The sequence below is a fragment of the Columba livia genome, chromosome 12 (assembly GCF_036013475.1).
Source record: "Columba livia isolate bColLiv1 breed racing homer chromosome 12, bColLiv1.pat.W.v2, whole genome shotgun sequence".
Lineage (NCBI taxonomy): Eukaryota > Metazoa > Chordata > Aves > Columbiformes > Columbidae > Columba > Columba livia.
The window spans coordinates 14478498-14497011 of NC_088613.1; the positions used below are offsets into that span (position 1 = coordinate 14478498).

Consider the following 18514-nt stretch of genomic DNA (forward strand, 5'->3'; position numbering starts at 1 on the left):
TTGGCAGGTTCCTTGCCCCCCCTCACACCATGTGTGAACCTTCATGCTGTCTGGGAGGAATTTTTTGGTATAACATTTCCAGAAACACAGATTTTATGCGGCACTCAAGCCACGCTGTGGATGTGGTAGATTTTTCTGGGCAAATTGGAGCAAGAAGTACAAAACTGAAAGGATGCACCAGTTGTAGCCAACGAGCTTCTTATTGTCCTGTATAAAAATCAAATGCCTTTTAATCATTTCAAATGTTCTTCTGGGTATCAATTAGTCACACATTAATATCAGTATTGCTTCTCATCCTCAGTTCACATCAGATTAAGTTCTCCCCTGTCATATAGACTTGTGCTCATTAGCTTCAAGTAAAATTAGTGATTGTTCCCTCTTCATTGGCACTGATGGAAGATTTCCACTGGAACTGCTTTTTATACAGAAAACCTGATCGTCATCTTAAAGAGTATGAGAGGGTTTTTCCCAAAACATTTTTGTTTTTTCATGGAAAATTCATTTTTTTTTCTTCCTCTGAAATGGAGCCTGAGCACTGGGGAATGGGGAAAAAAACAAACATTGCTGGCCAGCAGGGGGTTGCTGCCATCAAATTCCCCCCAGTTCTAGGCTGGATATTTATAACGCTCTGTGAAGAGCAGTGGTGATCAAGGGTCTCATCCTGCTCCCTGCCCTGCAGAGGGACCAGGGTGCACGCTCGCCAAGCGCTGGATGGGATGATGATATTTATTGAGTTTTATTAACTCTCAGCCCTGGGACGTTCTCACCTCTTGCAGCTAATTCAGATGCCCGACTCCTGCAGGAGTTACAGTGATTGCCATTAAAAAGCTTGACATTTACCTTACAACAGCAATAAAATAATAATGCCTAATTTGGTTTACGAGTGGTATTTGCAGTGTTTCCTGTGCCTGGAGTGGGGGATATTGTGAAGATTGTTGCTATGCTGATCAATTATGTCTGCTTAACGGCACTGTTGTAATTCTTTCCTGTAATCATCACCATCTTTCAGTAGAGCTGCTCCAAACTTTTCCTTTGAAACTATAATTTTGACAGGAAAAGAAAATGCTTTCAGATACTTCAGTTTCCAGTGAATAACAAAAGCTTCAAAGTCGAAACTTTCTGGTGAAAAGTGGAGAAAGACAAACCTGGTGTCTGCACGGATTTACTGCATTTAGATTCCCCAAATCTTTCAGATGTTTTCAAAGGCTGCCTGTGATTGCTTTCCATTAAAAAAGTGATTTTTCTCCTCCAAATAACCTGCTGTCTTTCACTCATCAATATAATTCCCTTCTGTTATTGGTCTCTCCAATATTAAAAACCCTCAGTGTGTTTTACATCACTGAGCGATTGCTACCGAGTTAAGCAGGGGGGGAGCTGCTGCAGGGCTGTGACGTAAGGAGCCCAAAGCCCTTTGCAGGGATCCGATACACATCCATGCACACACGCCCCTTGCACACACACATGCACAACACCTTTCTCAAGCTATTCAGCAGCTCCGCTTCTACTTCTGTCCCGCTTGGATTTGCCCCCAGGCTGCAGGCAGTGATGCCTCGACACACTTGCGAAGCCAGCACTGGGCTCACTAAAAGCAATTTCTTCCCCCATTTCTCACCCCGAGCAAAACTCGATGTGGATTTTCTTCTTTTTTTTTTTTTCAGTGCAATTTTAATTAGTACATGATGCACTCTGGGTTTTTATGAGACTAAACAGCTTGGAAAAACAGTTTATGCCAGCTCCTCTACACCAGGGAGCCTCATCCTGTTCAGACTAGAAACCTCACGCTGGATTTCTGAAAGCCTTTCTTAAGATGGGTTCACTTCCACGAAGAAATGGTACAATTTCAACACATGGAAATTTTTGAATGTCAAAAAAGAAACCAGGAAATTCCTAGCTAGGCTGACTTTGGGGCAAGGCTCTGCACAAAGCGGGTGTGGGATGCCAGGGACCCCGTGGGGAGAGCTGGTGCTTCACACTGTGCTGCTGAGGGCTGACAGTGAGTATGTGTATGTGCACACACATGCATATATGCATGCACACCTATGTAAATGTGCATGTTCATGCATGCATACACATGTGCCGCACACCTATGCACATGCACACACACACATGTGCACACCCATGCATTTGCACCGACGCACATGTGTGTGCACACCCACATGTGCACACCCATGTCCATGCACATCCCTGTACCACCCACCATGCCATGTCCCCCCACACACAGGCACTACCCCCAAAAAGCAACCGTGCCCTTGTCCCCAGAGCTCCACGGGTGACAGGAGCAGAGATAAAGGAAAATTTGGGATGCCAGATGTGGCCGATGGACAGCGCACAGCAGAGCTTGGTGCAGGCTCATCTCCAAAAGCGTGGGAATGGCTGCGGGAACACCCGTGGCCTGGCAGGCTATGGGGAAAGCTGGCGGCTGCCGTCATCGGGGCGGCCGTGACCCAGCCTTCCCAGCCGAACGTGCAGCCCAGAGCCTCTGTAACTCCTCTGTAACTCCACCTCAGAGCGGGACTGCACCCTCGCACACGGAGGAGACCATGGGAGGGACGGCTCGGGAGAGCCTGGAGGATTGTCGCTTTCTGGACGTAAGTTTGTGGCTTGCTTTGCTACCGTGCAGCTTGTCAGCATGATAAATCTCTGATATGCCTGTGTGCTCATCTCTCCTTGAATCATCATCCAACCTCTGGCTATGGCTGTTTTATCATTAATTAGGCAGAAGCATCCAAGAGGCAAAAGAAGACCTGCACCAGATACCAGGTCTGCGGACTGCTCCTCAGTGTGCTGCTCATTTCTCTTATTCTGATATTTTTTGGTGTCAAATATCTCTGGAACCCAATACCCAGAAAAGTAAGTAAAAACTCTTTGATCTGGCATTTCTGAGTGCCGCTTCCCCAGACAGAGCTGTCCCCCCTGACTCACTGCAACTTTTAATTACACCCCTACACCCAGGCAACTTTACAAAATGCATTTTCTCAGACCACAAGTGTTCATGTGACTTAAAAATCTTCATATTATTCATAACTAGCTTTGACTTTATACGCGCTGTTTTTTTTTCCTCTGTTGCTGCATTCTTTCCCTAACTGACAATTATAGGGGATGGGAGCTGCACCACGAAGAGTTAAAGTTAGTCTTATTTCACCGGCAGCAAATTTTATGACAAGTAAGAAAATATTTTCCATTTCATTTCAATTATCTTGCCAGAAACTGGTGGAAAAGTCATTATGCCACCGCATAAAGAGGAGAGAAAGCCAGGACGCAGTGGTGATTGATTGTCATGGATTATATTTCTTACTTTAATGTGTCTGCAATGTGAGGGGACGGTGAGACAGATTAGCTTTTGGAGGAGCTCCTGCTAACTGGATTGTGCTCATTTATTCCCAGGTCCCCAGACAGATGCTGCTGTAAGTGCCGAGCATGCCGGGGGTGGCATCTCTGCCTATTCTGGCCAAGAACTTGGCAATTCTGCCAACCTCCTCTTTTTTTTTGTCCCATACCCAAAGAAAATATCTTAACCTTGAAGCCAACAGCCTGCCCAATGCTCCTCATTGCTCCTCTTTGACTTTCCATGGTCTTTCAGGAGGCTCCGTTCTGCAGCCTGGTGCTGGTGGGTTTTGCCAACTCTTAAGAGCATCCCTAAAACACCCAAGTACGGCCAAAGTGGCCTTTTTCCCATGGTGGCACCTCCTCTGTCCTCCCTGTCCCACACTGGAGCCGCGCCAGGGCTGCTCTCCCGCGGGGCAGAGGAAGCACCCGCTCGCAGGAAACTTTGTCTTCTTATCATCAAGTAGAAATAAATCCCCCCCAAAAAATAAAAGAAAAAGCAATAAAAGCCATATGTGCTTCCAAGCTCCTGCCAAGACGGTTATAAAGTCTCTACTGTTCCTCGAAAAACAGGGTGTGTGCCAGCCATGGGAGGAAGAGGCTGTTAACCCCCGGAGGGGAAGTTTTCTCTGAGCCAGAGGCACAGAGCCATCACCACAGCCTTGGAAGGGTTATACATGGCGCTGGTCCTCGGCTCCCATGGCCTGATGGAGGATGGAATCTGGTATTTCTGAAAGCCCTTCACAACACCTGATGGATGGGTGAGTGAAGCACAGGGTCACAGGAGAGCAAAGATGTTCCTGCGGTGGAGCCACAGGTGTCATGACGCTCCTGGTGTCCAACATCGCCGTGTCTGCCATCACTTCTCCAGCTGGTCTAGGAGTCCTCTGGGAAGAGGATGATGGGGGAGGCTGGGAGTTCCTAATGCTTGAAAATATAAACCAAGTGGGATTAAACTCTTTAAAGAACAAAAAAACCCTTTGAGTTCCCTTCATGCAACTGGAGAGTGGAGAAAAATCTTTAAAGAAGACTTGTTCCTCTGAGGGGTGGCCTTGGACACGGCGCTGCCCTCTGCACAAGCAGCATCCGCGCCGGCCGGCACCACGGGTGAGCGAAGGCGATGAGTCAGCTAACAAGGGGCTCGTCGAGGCCTCACAGGGGGACATATTTCAGCAATTCGCAAGCAAGTGCATTTTTAGCCCTATAAAACATCTCACAGCTCTATGAGCAGCACAGAGCCAGCCAAGCCCAAATGGGTTTGCTAGCCACTGTGCTGGCCAAAGTAATTCTTCCTAAATGGCAAGATACTCAAAGCTAAGGTGCCATCCGGGATCCTACCCTCCTAGAAATGATTTATGGCCCCGTGCACTTTTTGTCAGTCAAAACCGGCGGCCTTCCAGCCATTTTAGGCTTCAGACTGTCTTTACCATAACATAAAATCCATTGACAGCTATATATCTTGATAAAAGCCTCCTGCTGACTAACAGGAGATGCTCATGGCTGCCAAGGCGCACATCGCTCTACGAACTCTTAAGCTAGGGTTACTGCCTGCACAGCCGGTTCTGCAGTTGCAGAATGGGGGATGATGATGCATCTGAGGGTGTTGATGGACAATCGGCTGAACATGAGCCAGCAGTGTGCCCAGGTGGCCAAAAAAGCCAACAACATCTTGGCTTGTATCAGAAATAGTGTGACCAGCAGGAGTAGCGAAGTGGTCGTCCCCCTGTACTGGGCACTGGTGAGGAGGAAAAAGAGGCTGAGGAGAGACCTTATCACTGCCTACAACTACCTGAAAGGAGGTTGTAGCATGGAGGGTGTTAGTCTCTTCTCCAAAGTAACAAGTGATGGGAAGAGAAGAAATGGCCTCGAGTTGCACCAGGGAATGTTCAGACTGGATATTAGGAAACATTTCTTCCTGGAAAGGGTTGTGAAGCACTGGAACAGGCTGCCCAGGGCAGTGGTGGAGTCACCGTCCCTGAAGGGATTTAAAAGATGTAGAGATGAGGCTCTTAGGGACATGGTTTAGTGCCAGAGTTAGGTTATTGTTGGACTCAATGATCTTAAGGGTCTCTTCCAACCAAAATGATTCTATGATTCTATGAAAATATTGTTCAGAGGCTTTGAACCCCCTGACAGGGAGTGACATGCAAGAAGCAGGGGCCTGTGAAAGGGGGTTTGGGTTGGGTTGCAGGCAGAGCCCCTGCCCCTTGCTGAGGCACTGCTGTGGGACCAGGGCGCTCCTTCCCCAGCTCCAAGACCATACCAGAGGACAAACAGGGGTTTTCCATCCCCATGCCTCCATCACTCCCTCCTGCCTTGCAGGCTTGAGGAGTTTTTCACAAGCCCTTTGCTTCAGCATGACACCGTTTGATTCAGGAAATGAGACTCCCCAAGGCTCGTCAGGTCTCACCATGCCAGCGGGATCATTTTTGTGCTTCAAATAGCATCTGCCACTGCTCATCCTGTAAGGTCAGACATCCACAGGGACTGGAGGGCTGCCGGGCTGGCTGAGTGCAGCGAGCACCTGCGAGGAGGAGAGGCTGCTCCCCCCGGAGCTGCTCCCCGCTGGCTCCCCGTGGTGATGAGTGCCGGCGGGAAGCCGGCTGCTACGCCCTGAAGTTCTTCAGCAGCCCTCGAGGAGGTCTTTGATCGGCAGGCAATCCCTGATATCCTCCAGGCATAGAGAGGCTTTTACCTCTGCCTTTCCAGGAAAAACAGAAGGCGCGGAGATGGAGCAAGTGAGCTGAGGATGATACTATGGAGCAAGTGAGCCAGGGACACAGTGATGGAGCCAGTGAGCTGGGGATGCAGTGGTAGAGCAAGAAAGACAAAGACACAGTGATGAAGCAAGCAATCCAAGGTTGGAATGACAGAGCAAGAAAGCCAGGCAGAAGGGAAAGCAAGGTCCCTTGGGCTCAGGACTTGAGTCCAGCCTGGGACGTATAATGGGCTCGTGGCACAAACAGCAGTGTCAAAGGCTGAGACACGGCAAAGCTCCTGGTGCAACTGTGGATGAGCATCTTCTTCCAGGCTTGACACACTTGTCTCCACACAGCCTGGCCTCATCCTGCCCCACTCCCCACCCTGGGTGCCTGGGAGCTGCCTCTCCTTGCACAACCCAAATGATTGCCCTATCTCAGAGCAAGGAACCAAGCAGCCCCATGGCAGGGTGCTCAGCACCAGGGTCAGGCACCCAGCAGCAGCCCACCTGCCCACTGGCCACCCTGTTAAATTGGGTGGGGACAGAGGCAACCCCTGTGCTGTTTTGGCCCTCACAGGTTTACAACATGGAGCACACGTTCTTCAGCCACGGTGAGAAGAAGAAGATTGTGATGGAGATCGACCCACTGGCCAGGACAGAGACTTTCAGGAGCGGGAATGGCAGCGAGGAAATCCTGGAGATCCATGACTTCAAAAATGTGAGTGCAGCAGGATTTGTCCCTGGGACTCTGCCTGTGGTCTTGCAGCAGGACAAATGGGATCCCTTAGGATGCCGTGGGGTTGCTGGAGCAAGACCTGGAATGGTCAGGGGGAATCACGTCCATATGCAGCCTCTCTGGGGATGCTCTCAAAGGAAAGGAGATGTGTGCCTACAAAAGCTTCCACCGGTATTTAATAGTGGTGTGGTTCAGTTCCAATGAAATATATCTTCAAAGCAAGACCTAGTTATTGGATTTACCCTTGCAAAGGAATGCAATCACCATAAATCTATCCGAGCCAAGTACATTTGTCTGTCTGGAGAGAACTAAAACCTCATGACAATGTTGTAGGTTGTAGGCTCTCTCTGAAACCTAATTAAAATTTGTAGGGAAATACCTTGTGCAGAGACATATGGCAAAATTTTCAGCTAATAGCCTAGCAGAAACTGGGTGCTGAATGTTCATATAACCATAATGGTCAGGTGCTATTCTGCATATTTTTATTTATGATAACCATAGCTCATGATAGTTATATGGAGAAGAGGAGCAAAGTAAAAATTTTATCACTATCTGCCTTAAAATATTTGTAAAAAGCCCAATTCTCCCAAACCATAAAATGCAATATCCCTTAGGAAAATCTGTTAGTACATCTTAGCACTCTTGCTGAACAGAGTTTGCAGAAAAACATCAGCAGGAAAAATACAACTAAACCCTCATCCAGCTGTACCTTCCGTGCAATGGAGTTATTTATCCTCCTACTTTGCCCTGACTGCTGTTTTTTGTGTTTGTTTTGGTGCTATAGGGAATAACTGGCATCTTCTTTGTCGGACTTCAAAAATGTTTCATCAAAGCTCAGACTAAAGTCCTACCTGAGACCACAGAGGCCAAGATTCCCGAGCTTGAGGTAGGTGAATAAAACAGGACACCTTTCTTCCCCCCATGAAATACCCCCTTTCCTGGGTGTTGGGAGCATGATCGCTGTTCCCACTGCCCTCCTATCTGCTCCAGCCTTCCCAGAGACTCCTCAATAAAGAAATAATGAGTTATGATCACTTCATGAAATGATCTTATTTCAGAGGCCTGCTTGTAAAAACAGCAAGTGGAAAGAGACAGGATTAGGCAGCCAACAGACAAAAACCTCTCTGCACAATACCGGAGATCAAGAACAATAATCCTGTTGTAGTCAAAAGGTCACAAGGCAGCTCAGGATTAGCAGGCACTAAAAAGTCCATCAAATTGTTTTCTCCAAGAATTGAGCCTCATGTTCTCAAGCCGGATGAGGCAGGAGTAATGAATTTAAAAGAGCAGCCGTGTTAAAGAAATGTGATTTGAAAAAGCACTTGGCAAACAGCCCTGGGAGGTGGGAAGTGTGGAGCTGGGGCCGCCTCCCCGTCCTGACCTTCTCCCACCGATGTGCCCCATGGCTTCTTACACCAATTGAACTTCTGCCCACCACATCCTGCTGCTGGGAGTCTCACGCTTTGCACGATGCATGGAAATATTGTTTAAACCCATATTTTAACCCCTCTCTGACTACGTAACCCGGGGTAATGCCTCTGTCCCTTGAAAGCAATCGTCCCCTTTCCCTGTCCCCTTCCCCTTGGCACAGCCCTCTCGCTTCCACGTTTGCAAGACAAAGGGTGATAGCAGACTGAACCCCCCCTCAAGGAAGCCATTGCAGATAAAACACCAGCAGGACACATGTTTGAAACGAAGCGTGGGCAGAAACATTTCCCTGAATCATGACCCAAATTCCCAGACACCAATTCTTTGATTATGCCATAAGAAGCTAATAGATCTTTTCGGCTGCCATCATAAAAGGGATATGACTTCCCAGGCTTTAACAGAACATTGCCCCGGGTAGAGAGCTGAAATGTAAAACGCAATGAGATAAACATAGATTTAAGCTTTAGTCATCTCTTCCCAGCGCTGCCAGGTTCTTCAGGCAGCACCTGCCCAACCCCCCAGCGTTCACCAGACACCCCAAAACCAACTCAGGCTGGTCAGGTTGTGTTGGCGCTTTCCTAAGACTTCCCAAAGCCATACGGAAAAACTCTATAAAAGAGAAATACAGCTCTAGACACTTTCTGGAGAGAAAAATGCCATTTGCCGGCTTGCTCTATGGGCTACCACCACCAACGTACACAGCGTCTCCTTGGCAAGATAGCTTAGCACAGACACATCCAATAATCTTTATATATCTCTCTCCCTAAGTGCCTGCCAAAACACACCATGGACTAATGCAACAGCAGAGACATGTGGTATAAATTACAGAATACGGCCGTGCAAAGAATTTCTGTGAGGAATAAATTAAAGTGTTCGATCACAAAATCAGTAGCAGAAGGAGAGACAAATTAAGTAGTAAGAGCAAAGCAGAGGGGAGATGTTTTAATCTTGGGTTTTAAATGAGCTGGGGCACTCCAGAAGGCTCTTCCATATGGTAGGGACTGCACAGGAGAAGGCTCTTGGAGCATGATGAACAGAGGGAGGAGAAAGCTGGGTGGTGTTGGCTTAGAGTGGACAGGACAGAGAAGGCTCCTGATGGGTCTCCCTCCATGAGGACCAGTGGGTTGTTGCATGTGTACCCAAGCAAGCACCACCATCGAAGGCAGATGAAGTCCAGCTGCTCTCTGGGAGGGGAGAGGTGCCTCTGGGTTAGCCAAGAAGAAGAGAAGCAGCCAGCAGTGGGGAGAGGGTGTCTCACCACGTCGGGGTGAAATCTCACTCTTCTTTCAGGGAGAAGAAATCACGAGCACCTACTTTGAGCAGTCCGTGGTCTGGGTGCCTGGGGAAAAGCCCATTCAGAACAAGGAGTTCCTGAAAAGCTCCAAAATTTTTGACATCTGCAGAAACGTGACCATCTACTGGATCCATCCAACGCCAATAGCAGGTACAAGGAGCCACTTCCTCCCCGAAGTGCTCATTAATCCCTTTGCCGGGACCAGCCCTGCCACCTGCCCATGTCCCCACTGCCATTTGCCCCAATACAACATGGTGGAAAACTGTTCCTGCCTCATTGTATGTCTCAAACACAAACACAATGTTGGCCATGACCACAAGAGAACCTGGCCAATGTAATAGCAGGGGCTAAAGTTTCTCTCTGCAGAGTGCTCATCTCTGCTGGCTTCCCACTGCCCTGCACTTTGCAGAGTAGCCACCCTCCTCATAACAAGGCAAAAAAAAAAAAAAAGAACCACCAACCCAAACCCTTTGTACCTGCAAAGAAACCAGCACTGCTGGAAACTGGGACGCCTAAATTCTCGTCACTGCATGAACATCAGAGCTTGAGCAGACATCTGCATCTAAATCACACAACGGGGTTGCCACCTCCAGCTGCTCGCTGCACAGCCCTCGCAGAGGTTGTGGCCTCGGAGATCTGCCAGTGTAATTACCTGCTCTCTCTAACCCACTTCTCTCTGAATGAGCTAGTTTAAAAACTCCTACTGAGAAAACTTCCTCTGCTCTGCTGCCCCCCCAGGGTGACAGGCAGCTCATGGCCATCAATGGTCCTGGGAGCAAGTGGGTATCAGAGATCCCCGATGTGGAGAGAGGCTGCTGTCCTCTTTCTACTGGCTTTGCCTGCTGTCCCCTTTCTGCTTCCTTGGTCACTGCTGTTCAACCTTGCCGCAAAGAAAATTAGTGTCACTGTGGGTCTTACCTGAGTCACCAACAGGTGCTATAGCTGAGTATAATCTGCTCCCAATCACATTGACTTGCTGATGGTCTACAAATCCTGCCCTGCAGCAGCAGAACCCACCACAAGGGCCTATAAAAAAGGGGACTATAGGAAAGATGAGGATAGACTTTTTAGCAGGGCCTCTTATGATAGGACAAGGGGTGATGGTTTTAAACTAAAGGAGAGGAGATTCAGGTCAGACATGAAGAAGAAATTTTTTACAATGAGGGTGGTAAAACATTGGCCCAGGTTGCCTAGACAGGTGGTAGGTGCCCCGTCCCTGGAGACATCCCAGACCAGGCTGGACGGGGCTCGGAGCAACCTGATCTGCATGCTCATGGCAGGGGTGGACTGGATGAGCTGTGAAGGTCCCTTCCAACCCAAACTGTCCTATGATTCTATGAAGACATGCTTCTCTGCACCTGCAGCCCTGTGCAGGGGGTGCCAATACCACCCATGGGTACCCAAAACCCATGAGCATAGGGAAGGTATAAGCCATGTCTTCTCTGCCCTCTCCTCCTGCATAGTATCTCCTACAGCCCTTCACTTGAGCTTGGTAAAAGTAGGAGGCAATGGAGCACAGCTGGTTCACTGGTGCAGTTACTGAGGTTGCAGTGGTTTCCTCTTCCTGTACCACAGAATTAAATTTTGGTAGAGACATCAATGCCTGTTGCTACATTTGTCCCCCTGCTCCCTCACTGTTGATGTTTGGGCTCTTCCTGTAGCTCCTGAGCTGGCTGACCTTGAAGGGACGGAAGAAGAGGACCCCGAGCTGCTTGTGAACAACCAGAGCTGGTTAGACGGGGAGAGTGAACGCGAGGTGGAGAAGGATGCACAGCCAGGGCCCAAGCGTCAGGCACGGCAGCTTACCGAGGAGGACCTGCCCGTCAACGACTATGTGAGTGTGGGGAATCACATCCTGGGGGTGTCCTGGACATAGTCCTGGGGTGTCCTGGCTTTACTCCTTGGAATGTCTTGTTCATGCTTCTGGGGTGTCCTGGTCATGTTCCCAGGGTGGTCTGGCCATGCTCCTGGGGTGTCCTGGTTATGTCCCTCAGACGCCCTAGCTGTGGTCCTTAAGGATGTCTTGTCCATGCTTCTGGAGTGTCTTGGCTGTCTTCCCAGGGTACCCCGGCCACATGTCCCCCTCTCTCTCCACGTGTCCCCCTTTGCTGACACTGGCTTTTCCCACAGTCAGAGAACGGGCTGGAGTTCCACCCGCTGTGGGATGAGCAAGGCTACTGCTGTGCCCAGTGCCGCCGTGCCAACCGCTACTGCCGGCGGGTCTGCGAGCCCCTCCTGGGCTACTACCCCTACCCCTACTGCTACCAGGGTGGGAGGGTCATCTGCCGCATCATCATGCCCTGCAACTGGTGGATCGCGCGGATGCTGGGCAGGGTGTAGCACCCACCCGCCCGGTGCTTGGATGCTGCCCTGCACCCACCTGCCACACCACCCCCCGTCCAGATGCATCCTGACACAGCTGATGTGCAGGTCGTTACCTGATTCATTGCTGGCGAGTGTGCAAGCCCCCTGGCTGTGGCACCTTCACTGTCTGTCCCCCTCCCCGCATCCCCCACGGGGCTGGGGGAGGCCGTGCTCAAGCGCATCGTTGCCACGCTGAGCAGCAAGAGGCGAACAATAAATGTCTTGTATGAGCAATTGCAAAGAAAATGGAAAGTCGTTTTAGTCTCAGTCTGTGATGCTTAATGGGTCTTGAGAAGTGATCTAATTGCTTGGCTGCCTCGTCACGAGCATCCATAACTCAGGTACTGGGACCGCCGGCGCTCGCCTCTCTGGGAACGTGCGGAGGTCTCTAATTTGCTCCCTGATGGCACTGGTCGTTGTTCAGCACGTCCCATGTCTCCGTTCCAGCATGTTCCCATGTGTTCAGTAGTTATTGGTGACAGCTCAGGGGTGCCACCAGGCCCCTCAGGAGCAATGTGCAGCGTGACATCATGCAGGCAAGGCAGAGGCAGGAACAGGCACAAGATCTCCTGGGGAAGCGGCCAAAGCCAGAGGGAGCGGAGGCACCGAGAACCCCCCATGCCATCAGCTGTCCCCAGCTGTGATCAACAAATGGGCAAAACCTGAGCTGTGGGAGGGAAAAAGAAAATCCTTGACATTGCAGCTGCCCTGAGCAGGACACTGCCTGTGTGCTGAGGGTTAAGAGCATGTTAACCCCTGCTTAAACCCTGTGCACCCCCTGACAGACTACCTCTGCTTGTGGCCATGGTGCTAAGGCCAGACCCAGGTTCCAGCTCCTGTCCCTGAGACCCAGCTGCTGCCCAGCAGCTTTGACACAGCGGGTAGGAGAGGAGCCTCACTGTGCCGCTGCTGCATTACATTTGGTAAGGCAAAGGCTTGCCGGTCAAACAGCAAACACAAAAGTTTAAATCCATGTTTCTTGCCCCGGGGAGAGGCTGGAGATGTCAGCAGCTCTAGCACCGCTGTTCTTTGCTTTGAGTGAGCGGTGGTCAGCAGAGGATGCACACGTTTGCATGGGGCTGAAGAAACCCACCTGGCTGCTGGTCTTCTGCTTCAGCCCTGTTACACAACCGCTGTTATGAAGCAAATTCAATTACAGAAGGTATTTGTAAGCACAAGTGCACCAGTGAACACCGGAGAACTGCGAACTGTAATGGTCCAGAGGTTACTGGCTGGCCTGGGGTGAGCAGATTGCCTCACGGGGTTTTGCTGCTGTTTAGAGTGACCTAAGCAGAGAAATTTCCAGGAGATGAAAAGCCAAAGCAGTTTAATAGAGTAAAATATCTTAATATTTATTGTGTCTCAGGACAAAAGAGTTCTACTCGATACAGAAAACGAGTTAAAGCAGCATATAATACTGACAATCAAGTCACAGCTGACTCGGTGCAAGGACACCTACCAAGGTAAAGGCACCAGGAGCTACATCACCAAACCTCACTACAGCTTACAAAGAATCACTACAGCCTGTACTTTTAAAAGTACAACTATAAAAAAGTATATAAAACCCAGGGATGAGAGAAAGCTTGGCAACAAGCCGAGACCTTGCTGAGCCAAGGGCTTCAGGCAGACAGGGCTGTGTTTTAATGGGGCAATAGCCCCATCTCGAGAGCAACTGTGTCTGGAGAGCGAGGGGATATTGAGGGGTTGCCTGAGCTGAGGGAAAGCATCACTTTCTGAATGAAGGCACTGGAGATGAGCACTGGGAGTCCCATGGGGCTGCCAGCGTGGTTGGCTTCGGCACGGCACTCAAGCGCAGCACCGAGGAAAGAGCCGGGGGCTGCAGCGCCCGGCGGAGCACGTTTGCTGTAACCACCGCAGCTACACTAATTATCCCACGCGGTGGCACAGCAGAGTAGTGTTAGGACAAGTCCCTGAGCGCACCAGGACAGCTGCTGCGCTTGTTTCTATGAGCTAGTTGAGAAGATCAGTCAGTTCAAAGGAAGATTTCAGGAAGCAGCATCCAGAGGAAAACTGGAGGTGGTGGCATCCTCCCTGGCTGCAGAGAGCACATCCTGGAATGCACAAGGCAAAGTGTTGAGAGGGCTGGATTTACAGACAGCTTAAAATGATGGAGCAGACACAGTTTTGCAGGTCCCCTCTATCCCCACACAGCCCCAAAAGTGGTACCCGCTGCTGTGCCTACCAGGCAGCAGCCCGGGATGCAGATGCAGCGCACCAAGCTCACATCGCTGGGCAGACATACCTGATCACAGCTACACCATCTCATACTGGTTGTTCGTGATGTACTGGGACAGGCAGCAGGCGAGAATGATGCCAACCAACTGAAAAAGAGAAAACAAGAAAAACACATCAGAGGTAGCCAAAAACAGGTTGCAGTGATTTAGGGGACATGCCTGACAAATTGCTCCAGAACATCAGTTTCATAAATGCCAAAGATGAACAGTGGGATTTATAAACCACAACATGGGCAGCCATGCTCTGCCTCAGTGTAACCGAGAGTGGCTGAAGCAGAGGATCCTGGCAGGCACCAGCCAAACAAGCTCCTCACAAGAAATGTTTCACATCCTATCCTGTTACATTTTGCTTCATGAAGCATTTAGTGTTTCATGGTAATTTTGGAGATCACACAGATATCAGGAGCGTCACAGCCAATTAAGCAGCCACTAGAGAACAGTAGACATCTCTCCCTGTTGCAAAGATGGCTGGGAAGCAAGGCTGCTGTTTTCACGTCAGCATCTGAAGGACACGCTATTGCTATCACAACGTGGCCTCCTGGCCCCTTACAGACATTTAGGGGCAGATACTGAACAAGTTTGACCTACACCAGTTAAGTTAGAAGTACATTTGTATGATGGGTCCCGGACAGCCACATGACATAGCAAGGCTTGCTTTAAAGGCAATAAAAGCCAGGAACAGGTTACAATTCCCAAACCTGGCATCAGCCAAGATAATTTCGCAGCTAGGAGTGCGCAGCTCACAGTTTGTGTGTCGGTCACATCTTGGTGACCTCATGGTGAGCACAGCCGGACTGAGGAGGGGATAGGGCCGAGCAGCTGGGTGCAGTGGAGTGGCTCTGGCTCTCAGGCTCTCCCAGCCGCAACCGAGAGCACTTTGTAGCACAAACTGCAGCCAGGGGCTGTCAGCTCCCGCCTCTCCCCCAGTGCAGTGCATCCGGTACCGTAAACACATGGCGACACACTCATTACAGGAGAAATATCTTGGCAGGGTTATTTCTCCACATGCTGATGTGGTCAGCCGGTGGTCCTGGCCACCAGCACGCAGGACAAAGGGGAGGGTGAATTCAAGCCCCTCCAAAGTCAAGGCCAATTGAGCTTGCTCCACAGCTGCTCAGCACCCAGCAAGCTCTCACAAACCAGCTAAAAAAGGGTTGGCTGTGCATCCTGCAGGTCCCACTACAGTGCATTGGGAAACCCCACCGTGGCGTCAGCGTGCCCAGCACAGCAGAGCTGGGGGCAGGGGCCTCTCGGTTCCTGCTGGGATAAAGCTGCTGCTGCGGCTCCTGCAGGAAATGTCCTGCAGGATAAAGGAAAGGAGAGGTTGGGGAGCAAGAGGGGGAGGAAGCAATTGCAGGGTAAGGCAGCACGTGGGGTGTGAGCTGCCAGCATAAGCTGTGACCCGCAGGCACTCACAGTGTCCCAGCCACACAGAAGAGATGCCAAAATACCTCCCTGATAAAAAGGAAGGTCAGTGGGTAGGAAAAGGAAAGGCACGATTTGATCGTGGCCAACAGCAAATGCAGGGAGCTTGCCCAGCGCAGCACAACCTGGGTTTTCTGGAAATCAGTTGTTTCAGACAGGAGCTCTTCTCAAATAACCTGGGCTCAAGGAAACAGAGCTGGTGCTTCAGCCCTGGGTTTAAGAGACTGGAGACTGTACAGGGGTGAGATTAAACCCCAGGGGAATGCGCAGAATAGCTGTTTCTCCCTGGCTGAAACAGGCCGTGCCTTTTGTACACACACTAGACTCACAGAAATTAAATTCCTCTGGAGACACACTAGCTTCACTCTGCACTCCTGTGCCAGCCAGCAAGGGAGAGTTACCTGGAAGCACGCAATGCCAAAGGAGATGCCAGCCACAACACTCATTTTTGACTCCATTGTTGACGTTACCAGGAAAAAACAACCCTGCAGAGGAGGAAAAGCAAGCACATGGGTCCAGTGCTTTTCACACTCCCTAAGCACAACCCAGCACCTCTCCAGAGTGCCAGCAGCTGCAGGGAAAGATGCTCCTGTGCAGGCAGCCGAGAGTTTCTGGCTGCCACCGTCCTGCCTGGCCTTGGCAAAGTCATTTCCCTGTCAGCGCTGCCAACCAGCCTCCCAGCACAGCAGCGTTATCAAGGGCAGTGCTGCCCTTGGGCTGCTCCCAACAGGAGCCTTGGGTTGAGCAAGGTGACTCATCAGAGGAACGTTCCTTGCATCACTCAGCCATCTCTGCCGGATGAGGTCACCTGTGCTTACCAACAGGTCAGGACTCTGCACGGCTGACAAGAGACGTCAGCGCTGCCGAAACTAACTTTACTGAGGAATTACCTCCTTATTCACCCTTTGCCCTGAACACACAGCCCTGAGCGCAAATACTTGTGTGTCCAACTGGTCCTGAACCTCCAAGAAAGAGGTGGGGCGGACCTCAGACATGAGGGAAGGCTCATTCCTCCACATCTTCCAACCCCGGGGGATGCCAGGACCACAGGGTGTCTGCAAGGAGAGAGCAGTTCTCCTTCCAAGCCTCCCAGGGAAGGGCAAGCCCTTCTCCACCCACCAGCTCTGTGCTCCCCACCTCCAGGACTGGCAGGGGGGTTTTCTGAGCTTAACTTACATCCACAAACACTTTCAACTTGGCTTTTCTCACGTCCTTCAGATCCTCCTCCGAGCAGTCGTCCTGGCTCTTGCAGCAGCTCCGGGGGATGCCCCTCTGGGTGAAGTACTCAGTCTTCTCCCAGTCCGAGTAGTTCTGCACCCCGCAGCAGTGCAGCTGGAGGGGGAAGCATGTGTGGGGAGCACAGTCACACCAGGGTACTGACCGCCTCAGTCCTACCACTGCTCCCACAGCCCCCCGCCCTCACCTCTCTAGGAACTGCCCCCATCTCACCAGCATCTCCTCCCAAACTCAAAAGCCTATGGTGCAAAAGGACCCCCAGCACCATGACAGGGACGCTGATAGCACAGAGGGGTCCCAAGGGACGTCCCCCCAACCACTTGCCAGCCTGCGGCACTCACAGTTCTCTGGATGGTGTCGACGGCCTCGCTGTGCCGATCCGCAGTCACATTGTAGTCCCTCAAGGCCAGGTTGAGATTACTCTCAAAGTTGGTCTTAATCTGCAAGAGAGAGGTCTCTGCAGCAGTGCTGCTCCCTCCCGCACTTTGGGACCCATGGTCCCACATTAGTCACGTCTCAGCAACAGTAGGAATGACTCCGGCCGTGGCCACCAGACGTTCCCCTGGCCACCCAGGCAATTAAATGCTGTATTAAAGGGCAGGCTGGGCTGTGCTGTGGCGGCAGGGGTGCTGTGTGTAATAACAAGGATCTTACACAGTGCCAGCTCCCCTCCAAGCAGGCTGCTCCAGGAGCCCTTGGAGTAGCTTTAGTTACAGGAAATAGTGCAAAAGATAGATCAAAGCCAGAAATTAAAGTCCAGGTTTACTTTGCCTGTTCTGGTGGAGAGGCAGCGTGCTCTGCTGGGTGTACGCTGTGCCCAGCCTTGTCCTTATGGGGACCTTATGGGTCCTTATGGGGACCAAGCTGCTCTTCAGGCTGTTTTAACCTCATTTTAGCTAAACTAAGCACCACTGCCAGCATCACCTCTGTGCCTCCAGCAACATCTGCTTGGGTTAAAACCAGCAGAAAACTTGCTCTGCAACACTGGGAGACAGCAGTGGTCGCCCAGACTCACCTCGTGCCTGAAGACGAACCCCACGACGGCAGCCACCAGGACGATGAGGAAGATGAGGGACAGGAGCATGGCGTACTGTGGGCAGAAAGGGTGGGATAGGGTAGATGGGATTGGGTAGGATGGGATGAGATGGGGTGGGATGGGATGGATGGCGTTGGGATGGACGGGACGGGATGGGGTTGGGCTGGGACATGTCCGGATGGATCAGGACAGGTTGGGACAGGTCAGGAGGGGATGGGACCCCATCCCACCCCATCCGGTGCCATTTACCAGCTTGAGCATCCAGGTGCTGCCGCGGCAGGTGGCGAAGCAGCCAAAGGTGCCCAGAAGGACAACGACAGTGCCAGCGCCCACCAGGACGAAGGGGACATTGGTGGCCTTCTCGTCCAGCAGGGAGAAGTAGACGGCCAGGCTGACCCTGCCCCAGACGCCCACGGCCAGCAGCACGATCCCCGACACCTGGGAGAGAGAAAAGCCGCTGTGGTTCGTGACTGTCGCGACAGGGCGGCGCGCCCGCGACACGTCGTGGGGCCAGGACAGGGCGGGGCGGTCGCGGCCCAGCGCTCACCCAGAAGACGAAGGTGTAGGTGAGCAGGACGCTCTTGAGACAGGTGATCACCGGCTTCGTCTGCAGCCGCCGCGACGGGGACGCCATGGCCGACACGGGCCGATCCTGCCGGGACGGGCCCCGCCGCGCCCCCGCCCCGCCCCGCCCGGCCGGAGGAGCCCGAGAGGA

General features: G+C 51.5%; 2 protein-coding genes across 4 annotated transcripts; one reads left to right on the forward strand and one right to left on the reverse strand.

Annotated features, from left to right (window-relative positions):
- The first annotated feature begins 2354 nt into the window (after positions 1-2354).
- Positions 2355-12099, forward strand: TNMD (tenomodulin). The gene is made up of 7 exons (XM_005500144.3): positions 2355-2588; positions 2716-2850; positions 6603-6743; positions 7546-7647; positions 9480-9633; positions 11145-11317; positions 11614-12099. Exons 1-7 carry the CDS (start codon positions 2370-2372, stop codon positions 11821-11823), a joined length of 1134 nt encoding a protein of 377 aa, XP_005500201.2. The 5' UTR covers positions 2355-2369; the 3' UTR covers positions 11824-12099.
- Positions 12100-13173: 1074 nt separating this feature from the next.
- On the reverse strand, positions 13174-18509 carry TSPAN6 (tetraspanin 6). 3 transcript variants are annotated; one of them, XM_065077879.1, is made up of 8 exons: positions 18347-18509; positions 18049-18237; positions 17779-17853; positions 17105-17203; positions 16704-16859; positions 15929-16012; positions 14111-14189; positions 13174-13919 (listed from the first exon to the last, which is right to left on the reverse strand). In XM_065077879.1, exons 1-7 carry the CDS (start codon positions 18431-18433, stop codon positions 14121-14123), a joined length of 759 nt encoding a protein of 252 aa, XP_064933951.1. In that variant the 5' UTR covers positions 18434-18509; the 3' UTR covers positions 13174-13919; positions 14111-14120. The 3 variants fall into 3 exon arrangements, with proteins under 3 accessions (XP_064933951.1, XP_064933952.1, XP_021140115.2); XM_065077880.1 differs by lacking the exon at positions 17779-17853; XM_021284440.2 differs by lacking the exon at positions 15929-16012.
- Positions 18510-18514: the final 5 nt, after the last annotated feature.